At 34.2% G+C, this 9,964-nt stretch overlaps 1 protein-coding gene across 1 annotated transcript; it reads left to right on the top strand.

Moving 5' to 3' along the window:
* Positions 1-5,724: 5,724 nt before the first annotated feature.
* Positions 5,725-8,438, top strand: si:ch211-158d24.4 (uncharacterized protein LOC560966 homolog). The gene is made up of 4 exons (XM_067412563.1): positions 5,725-6,227; positions 6,831-6,861; positions 7,006-7,083; positions 7,414-8,438. The coding sequence occupies exons 1-4, from the start codon at positions 6,045-6,047 to the stop codon at positions 7,842-7,844; spliced, it is 723 nt and encodes a 240-aa protein (XP_067268664.1). The 5' UTR covers positions 5,725-6,044; the 3' UTR covers positions 7,845-8,438.
* Positions 8,439-9,964: the final 1,526 nt, after the last annotated feature.

Below are 9,964 nucleotides of genomic sequence, written 5' to 3'. Positions count from 1 at the left end.
CGTCCCCCGCGTAATCTACGCCCATGCAATCACATATGTCATTCATGAACTTTCTATTTTCTCTGAGATGACCAAAGGTCAACCAGGTACACCCACATTTTGTCTTGAGATCTCATAGCTTTGGATCTCACTGTGCATATTATAAACAGATAAAAAGTAGCTTTATGACAAAAAGCTAAATGGTTGAAGAAAAATGTGTAAAGGAAAAGGCACTTCTGGTTGAAAAACATCAACAGCCAGGAAATTTTTTTTTGTATAATAATCTTTTATATCTGAACAGTGTTGAATCACAAGACTGTAAGTAATGAGGCAGAAATGCATCTCCACACTGTTTATTGTGTCTGTCTGCACTAACCCTTTTAAATCCAATAAATATGTTTTTTTAGTGACAACTTACAAGTCAAAGGTATTTCCATGATAACAGCTGCAATGCATAGCTGAAACACTTTGCGTTAAATGACGTGTGAATTTGGGTGTGATCTGTTCATATAAGTATTTGATAGAAACTATTAATAAAAACCTTTAGACCTAGCAGCAAAAATTATATTTGGGTAGCCCATGCAACTCATATTTTTTTAATAATTTTGTCCCCAAAGTGATAAGAAACTCTGCTCTGTATAAAGAAGAGAAACAGCACTGAAAAGCCACCTTTCATGTGAGATTGGTCTGAGCATTACCCGTATTTCTCTGGGCCAAGATTATATTTGGATTGTTTCGGTATAAGCACCAGCCACGTGCACAAAATATTGAGCGATAGACATTAAATCAATAGATTGTTTTATGGTTAACTGTAGAAAAAAAGGAAAATCGTCCAAAAGCAGGACACTTATTTTATTTTATTTTTTGATTCCACTTTGAGGACTCATAATACAACCCAATGAGAAAAAAAGACAACTGAGATATAAAATATATCCAATATATCACGACAAAAGCTGCTCGGGAAGAAAAATAATATCCAGGCCCTGCCTCCTATGAAGTGTTTAATGCTATGTTGCCACATACTATGTTGACTATGATAACTTTGCAATAAACCATTGTTCAAAGTGCTTTGCAGAAATATGATGTTGTGATTTCCCAAACTTTCCTCAACCGTTCCAATTAAACGAGAAAATGCCATTACCCTTTAAACAATTTCTTCACAGCAGATCAAATTCTTTCCTTTCACTTTGGTAAACAATACATAGGCAATATGATACCCGAGTTTTGAAACCAAATGAAACGATGTTTTGTACATTCTACTAATTCTTCAAACAAACGGGTTATGATAATGTAATCAAGTATCTTCGACAGAACTCTCTCGACAGCGGTTTGAACATGTTCTACATACCTAAACCTACATGCTTGGCAATGTGCATTGTTTCGGGTACAACCATACATACCCCCTGGTCTTTCACAGTCTGAAGGTTTTATCAAATGTTGCTGCAAAATGATATACAGTGTTAGAGGTCTGTAAAATCAAATCATGTCTCTATATTTCAGGCAGGCCTGTGTTTTAAGCATGATATTATTATTATGGACTTAATGGTTTCTCTAAACAGTCCCCACTGTAAAAAATTATTTAGAAAAAAAGTTACTTCGTTGCCTTAAAATTTTGAGTTCGCTGAAATTTAAATTTTGAGTTAATACAATGAAATTTTTTTGAGATTCGACAACCTTTATTAGAATAATTATTAAAAGATTTTGTAAGCATATTGGGTAATTGTGTGTTTTATTTCTGATGATGCAGTTAAACATGCAAGATAGTGCTATTTTCATGATTTATAAAAAAATTTATGTGGTTCAGATACAATAATATTTTGAGTTTCTATTTATTAAACAAATTTCCTTCATTGTATCAACTCAAATTTTTAATTTCAATAAACTCAAAATTTTAAGCCAACCAGGTTACTTACTTTTTTAAGTTAAACCAACAAAAACAACAATTTTTTTTTTTTTTTTTTTTTTTTTTTTTTTACAGTGTATAAAGTCTTTGCTATAAAGCTAACCACCCAGAAAACCCTAGCAGCTACATGACATCTATCTGATTGGCTGGTAGAATGCAGATTTTAAGACTACTTCAAACTTCTAAAAACTTAAAAATCATAAAAAGTACATCTCAAATTGGAGCTCAAGTAGGCCTATAATATACTCTCCGATCCGATAGCAGACAGCAAAAACGTTTTACCATGTACGATAGGCTTTACTGCAAAAAATATTTTAGTATCTATTTCAGTATATTAATATCTTAGTATTTTTGTCTTGTTTCTACACTGTAAAAAAAAAAAAAAAATCAGGTCTCCAATTAAATTTTTTTCAAGTGACTGATCACATCTAAATTTTTCAGTAGGTCAAATTTAATTTATTTGATTTAAATTGCATCAATTCACAGAATTTCAATTCAGCCAACTGAAAAAAATTAGAGGTGATCAGTCACTGGAACATTTTCATTACTTACATTAAGAAACATTTACTAGACAAGTAAAAATTATTGTCTTGTTTTGGGAAAAATTAAGAGTTTTTGCTTAAAATAAGCAAATGAATCTGCCAGTGGGGTAAGTAAAATAATCTTGTTTTAAAATTTTGAGTAATTTTTTCCCAAAACAAGACAATTACTTTTGCTTGTCTAGTAAATACTTCTTGTTTTAAGAATTTTAGATGCTTGGACTAGAAACAAGACAAAAATACTAAGTAACAAAAGCATTTTTTGCAGTGTGCATTTGTAATGTATTTTTTTTTTTAATGTATTTATAACCCAGGGTATTCTCACAAAAATGCGTATAAATAGTACGAGTGTGCAATTTTGTGGAATGTATACACCAAAACTCATTTTGGCGTGTCTATGGCACGCTGTTTTTCGCCTGCATATGATACGCATTTTATGGCGTATTATACATACGAACCCCCCACCCCACTACCCTAAACCTACCCAAGCGTGTGACATATATGCCATAAAGTGCGTGTCATATGAACGCGAAAAACAGCATATCATATGCACGCCAAAATGAGTTTTGGCATATACATTCCACAACATTGCACACTCGTACTATTTATACGCATTTATGTGTGATCGGGTTGTTATAACCGGTTCTCATAATATATGTGACCCTGGACCACAAAACAAGTCATAAGTCACACGGGTATATTTGTGGCAATAGACAACAGTACATATTATGAGTCAAAATTATCTTTTTTTTCTGCTTTCTTTTATGTCAAAAATCATTAGGATATTAAGTAAAGATCATGTTCCATTAAGATATGTTGTAAATGTCCTACCGTAAATATGTCAAAAATGTATTATTATTAGTAATATGCATTGCTAAGGACTTGGGCAAATATTATGGAATGCCAAGTCTGCCAAAAATTAAAAATAAATTAAAAATAAATAAATATACACAGAAATGTAAAAATAAAATAAAATAAAAAGTAACAAAGCAAAACATAAATATACATAGAAAAGCAAAAAAAAAAAAAACTCAAATAAATAATTATTTATACATTTATTTCCTTATTTGTGTATAAATTATTTTTTCTACATTTATTTATTTATTGTTTTATTTAGGATACATTTATTTATTTTGATTTTGATTTATATCCACATTTATTCATTTATACATTTATGTTATTTTCATAGACTGTAAAAAAATATGGACGTAGTGTCCGTGACGTCACCCATAGGATTCTGATAAGCCGTTCTGAAGCTTAAAGTATGGTCGAGCTGGGCGTTGCTATCTTGTGAGCGAGTCATCGTGTGTCACCAATGGGCAAAAAGGTGGAATGTGGGCGGAGCTTAGGTGATGCAATGACTATAGACGGCAGATAAATGGCTATCCACTTGTAACCACGCCCTTAATTATGCAAAACGTTAAGGCTTTATATAACGTAAACGAATGAGTTATAAGAAATGTCACCCCCTCACAGTTCCACAACTCCAAAACCACACTTTGTACCAGGCTGTAAACATGTTTTTTTCTGCTGTAAAGTTGAGAATTTTAACATGGGGCTCAATGAGATTTTGCTCCCTTCTGGAGCCTGTCTCTAGTGGCCAGTAAGGAATTACAGTTTACATTACTTCCATATTGGCTTCAAGAGAGATTGCGGGAGGTTGCCTCTTGGTTATTTTACATTTCCTTGTCCGTAGGGTAATGAGGAGGGCACGGTTTATCTCAGACACAGCAGTCGAGCTCAGAGTAGGCAAGGGCGAAGAATCGAGGCCACAGTAACACCATGTGGTGTGGCTGAAATACAATAAGTATAGCCTATACTGACGTTGATACTGCATCTCAGTTAGCTCACTAGTTCAGTAGTCAGGGTACTTGATTAGAGAATTGGCCAATTTAAGGGCTGTCTCAATGACAGATTCCCTCCAGTAAGTTGAACAGTTCGCTCCCTAAAAAGTCCCACAGTGCATCGCAAAACCAAGGTTTATGCTCCCTTAACGGCAGTTCTGAAGCACGAATCTCAAATCACGTGAGCCAACTCGCTACACTGTACAAAAATTGTGGTATTTTTTGTTGGTTTAACTTACAAAAAGTAAGTAACCTGGTTGCCTTAAAATTTTGAGTTTATTGAAATTAAAAATTTGAGTTGATGCAATGAAGGAAATTAGTTTAATGAATAGAAACTCAAAATATTTTTGAATCTGAACCACATAAAAAATGTGATAAATTATGAAAATAGCACAATTTGGCATGTTTCACTGTGTCATCAGAAATAACACACAATTACCCAATATGCTTACAAAATCTTTGAATATTTTAATAAAGGCTGTCGAATCTCAAAAAAATGTCATTGTATTAACTCAAAATTTTAATTTCAATGAACTCAAAATTTTAAGGCAACCAGGTAACTTTTTTTCTAAATAATTTTTTACAGTGTACACGTAATGACCGATAACGACGCGTGATATCTGTTTTTAAAAACAGAAACCATTATTTTATTATATTTCAGCATAAACATACATCGTTACACAGGTCATTTATTTACGGCTGAAAAGTTGCACGTACTGTATATGTAACAAACAAAGTATTCATCCTAATATTCTTTAAATAGCATTACAAGTGATGACAAAAAGACATCCGATCTGCTGTTGTTCATGATGTTGTACAATGAGGACGTTGTCACATCGCTGGAAATAGAGTCATCAGTGTCCCAATGCGCAGTGAGCCAGCAATATACTGATTTACAAGCCTGGGAGTTAGGGAACTGAATGAGACACAACCACTGTCTGTGATGAATGACTTGGATAGGCATGTTGTCAAAATCGTATATCACAAAGAAATGTAAAAATACATTGAAATTAAATTGAAATTAATAAATGTATAAATAAATCAAATAATAAATAAATGTGGGAAAACTTTTTTTTTTTTTTGCTCTTCTATGTATAATCATTTATCTGTATTTTTTATTTTTTTACATTTCTTTGTATATTATTTATTTTTAATTTTGGTAGACTTGGCATTCCATAAAATATTGGCCTAGTCTAACAAACCATATAGGCAAACCATATAACAAACCATATAGGCAACATCAATGGAAAGCTTATTAAGGCCCTATTCAGCTTTTAGATTATGTAAAAATCTCATTTTCTAAAATATTGACTCTTACGACTGGTTTTGTAGATGTCAAGCAGATTTTAAGATAGGCTAAAAATGTGATAGCCTACATAAAAATAAATCTGTGATTCATTGTCTATTCGCAAATTCATAGGCCTATTTGTGTCAGACTCAGACACTGTTCATGGATCCATGAGTCAAAGCATGCTATTGAGATTTCGAATGGTCTTACCCCGGCATTTACAGTAATGATTTGAAAACGCAACACTTGTAATGATGACGACATAATTGTTTTGCTCAGGCGTCAAGAATTTAGCTGGCTCGAAGTCAAGTTCAGGACGTCTAACCAGGAAGTGACACTGGATTGACTGGGCTGGGAGCCTTGAATTCAAGGTGCCGATACTTGCACGAGTAGGCTGTTTTGTTTTTGGGCGTTGAAGAAAACACGTGGGAGAAATAGCGTATATTAGAGGAGTCCGAGGGAATGAAGCGGTGCTTCTTAAAGTGTCCGTTATGGAGACGGGAAGAGACGAGATAGCCGTGGTTTTAATGGAGCCCATGCCCGTGAGCCGCCGAAAGACCAAGTACCGATCGCTGCGGCGACAGGTATACTTCTTCCAGTCCATCAGCGTGCTGTTCTGCGTCACCTGCTGCCTCTTCACAGCCATGTATGCATCATACCCGGCGGCGTGCAAGGTAAGACGCATATACTCAAATTCGACGTCGAACAGTCATGTCACTGCTCAATGTGCCTGTGAAATTCACCCTTTGCTTATTTTTAAAAGATTGTTTTCATTCATAGGCTATCTTAAATATTTAGGCTAAAGTTGCAATAGGTTATAACCGGTTTAATATTGATTGCAACAACAAAACAATTCTACTCGTCTACTCCCGAGTATGACTATTTAGCTATCACAACATAAATAGCCTACTGGGTTACTGATTTTACTTGCAATGACTTAATGTGTTAAAAAGTTTTGGATAGGTTGTAAGTAAATAAATACTAGTACATTATTACTATAAAAACTAGGATAGGTGCCAGTATAGTAAGAGAATAATTGTCAGAAGTGAATAGTTGATACCGCAGGAAATTCAATGGCAAGGACATATGTCTAATAGCAACAGAATATGTTCTAGTATCTAAAAAAGAAGTAATGCTGCATTGTGTGATTTAAAATATGCTGCTAGCTATTAAATTAATAGTGATTAAAAAATGAAATGTACAGTTAGTGTATGCCCAAGAGAATCAATATACTGCTTAATTTAGTGTATTAAATGGTTTTTGCTCTCATTTCATAGGAAAATGGAATGCTGGAGGCACCTAAAATTGGTGAGTTCATTTCTAAAGCTGAATTTTATTGTAAATTTTGAATTTAGAGTCATTCACATTGTGGTACAATGATGCGTTATATATGACTTCTTGGTATTGAAATTCACATTGATAATATGAATCTCACATTTTTCATCCATGTAGCAATGCACCATCAGGCTCCTGAATCGAACAGCAGCGAAGAAATGACAGAGGAACAAGCACCTTTCATTCGTCTGACAGGTAAGAAGTAATGCATAAGTAGAAGTAAATACAAGACATAATCACCAGTTCACCATTGGGAAAACAAGAACTGTAACCAAGTGTTGTACCTTTAATCAGACAATGTGTGCCTATACCTGCTGTAATCCAGGCCCTGAAAGTCACTTTAAGTAGACAGCATCTGTTTAAATAAGTTTACAATTAAATATTAAGTAGAGCTGCATGATTAATCATTAACAAGACTATTAAGTTACTATGTTTGAGTCAAATGTTAGACAGTAATATATCATTCTCAAAGATTTTTGTTATATTTTTTGGCTAAATGTATTCACACATTTCCCTTCTCTCTAGTTAAAAACGATACTTTTGCTAAACAAGGACATGTGCCATGGATGTATAATGGATATCAGCCCTATAACGAATACTTCACCTTGGATGAAGACCTTGAATCTCTGATGATCCTTCGTGACGGAATGTACAAAGTTTCATTGCAGATCACATACAGAGGAATCGAAAAATATGATTATCCCTGCACTCTTCAGCAAGATATTATTAATTATAGTGTGGGTTATGGTGGACAGCCCCTGCCTCTGCTCACCTACTTGGAAACAGTGAACTTTACATCCCCACCGTGGATAAAAAGTCTGTTCTCTGAAGGTATTTTTTATCTCGAAAAAGGGGATAGACTCAAGGTGTGGACCAACAGTCTGCTCCTCATTGATGTTGGAGAAAAAGTGTCACAAAAAACAGTCTTTTTGGTGTATCCTCATTTTTCCACATGAGGATAGATCTGTAGCTTTGCATAATAATGACCTGTCCGGGGAATCATTTAGATCTCAGACATGTCTGAGATAGCAATAATTAATAGCAGAGCAATGTACAGAACGAAACCCTTACAAAAACAAAATTGTGGTGAGGAAGACATGTTATTACCAGGTTACTCTGAAATGAAATGTGACATTTATTTTGATTAAATTTGTCCAAAAGATACAACAAAGAGTTTTCTACCCAGTAATATCAAAGCTTTGTTTGCACAAACATTGCATGCTATAATATTTATGCCATTGTAACCTTATTTAAAGCTTTTGTATGTTATTTATGTTTGGTAGTTAAGGATTTGGGCTGCTAAGGCAAATTAAACAAATTCAGTAACAGAAGGAACAGAATTATCAATATCTTCCATATTATGTTTTTCAGGTGCATTATGGGTACTGTCATTGTAATAAGTGGGCTATAACTTTGGATTAAAAGGGTTAGCAGTTTCCTGAAATCACCAAATATCACATTTGTATCGATTTGCATGAAATATATTTTATGTACATGAATACACCTTCAAACTTGCAGTATTTCTCTGGCCATACAATATCAATAAATACTACTGTATAATGACTGTCTGTCTCAGAATATTTTTTTTATTTTTCTGAATTTTTAAACTAGATCAGATGTATTATTTTCTGCTGCCTTTAAGAGGCACTTGATAGCTAGTTAAAAACAACCCTTTACTAAATATTTATATTAAACAGTTATTATGTTAGGCAGGGGTGGGGAACGGAAGAGGATCCAGAAGAGTTTAGCTCCAACCCTAATCAAACACACCTGGATCTAATCATGGTCTTCAGGATTACTAAAGTTGCAGGCAGTTTGAGTGTTTTTTTTTTTAGGGTTGGGGCTAAACTCTGCAAGAGAGTGGCCCTTGTGGATCAACGTTTCCCACCCCTGATTTAAGGCATCTGATTGAAATAGGAAAATAGCTATATAGTTTATTTACACTCTGGTATCACGTTTTATCTTTGCTATTACGACGACCATATCGTTAGATTAGTCATAACTCCTGACACTGTTATAACTGCTTTGACAGCATTTGCTGTCTGGCAGATTAGAGACTAAAGTTGCAATATCTACTTTGTGAATGGGACTCAGGACCAGTCAAGTAAAAAAATAAAAATAATCTAATAATACATCTACACTAGAATAAAAATTGCATATTATGTTAGGTTGTAAAACAATTAAAAAATATTTGCCAATAGGGTGAGTAGTCTACACTTCTATTCAATTTATGTATTGTCAAAACAAGTCTTAAAGCGATAGTTCATCCAAACATTTACTCCCCTTTAAGTTGTTCCAAACCTGTAGATTTATTTATTCTGCTGAACACAAGCAAATATATATTTTGTTATTATATATTTGTTACCAAACAGTTGATGGACCCCACTAGCTTCCATATTACATATAGATATACTATCTATAGTGTTTGTTCAAATAGGACCAAACTTCTAGTCTTGTAAGCATGATAATACCAGTAGTTGGACAAATCTATATACTGTATGTTTTAAATTGAGCCATGGTAACCCTTTTTGTGGTCCCCTTTAGATATTCTGTTATAAGAAACATTCCACCCACATGTTAACTAACTGTACTTCCCCTGGATGCATACGTGCACATCGACCATAGGGCGTCCATCAACAAGCTTTGTTCGGGGTACGGGAGCCGTCGGCAGCGCTGTCACTTTGTTTTTAGACCACAAAATGAACAATGTCACTGAAGAAGTGTGTTTTTGTTGTGAGGGAAAGATAACCATGATCAGCTTCCCAAATAACCCAGCGTTATAGAAACAGAGGATGAAGGTTTTTTTTTTTTTTTTCTGAAGCAGCAAAGGAATTCTACAAATGTGTTTGTTTCCGGTCATGAGCTGAAACTGCAGGTGGTGAGTGAAATCAAATGTCTGTGTTTTGTTAGTAAGTGCATATAATAAAAACAACACAAAAGTGATTCAAAAGTTATCCAAGGATAATTCCTTGATGTATTTTGTGTGTGGCATATGCGTGTGTGTGTAGTTGTGCTTTTGACTCTTTATTCTGCCCATTGCAAGCCTGCACGAGCTCGGCTGAACTTGCACTGTGTC

This window comes from Pseudorasbora parva, chromosome 13 (assembly GCF_024679245.1).
Source record: "Pseudorasbora parva isolate DD20220531a chromosome 13, ASM2467924v1, whole genome shotgun sequence".
Taxonomy (NCBI): Eukaryota; Metazoa; Chordata; class Actinopteri; order Cypriniformes; family Gobionidae; genus Pseudorasbora; species Pseudorasbora parva.
Note: the sequence above shows the minus strand (reverse complement) of the source record. Positions and strands in the feature narration are given on the sequence as shown.

Coding starts and splice junctions, on each gene's coding strand:
- si:ch211-158d24.4 (XM_067412563.1), top strand. CDS start 6,045: ATGGAGACGGGAAGAGACGAGATAGCCGTGGTTTTAATGGAGCCCATG. Junction 6,228..6,830: donor CATACCCGGCGGCGTGCAAG/GTAAGACGCATA, acceptor CTCATTTCATAG/GAAAATGGAATGCTGGAGGC. Junction 7,084..7,413: donor ACCTTTCATTCGTCTGACAG/GTAAGAAGTAAT, acceptor CCTTCTCTCTAG/TTAAAAACGATACTTTTGCT.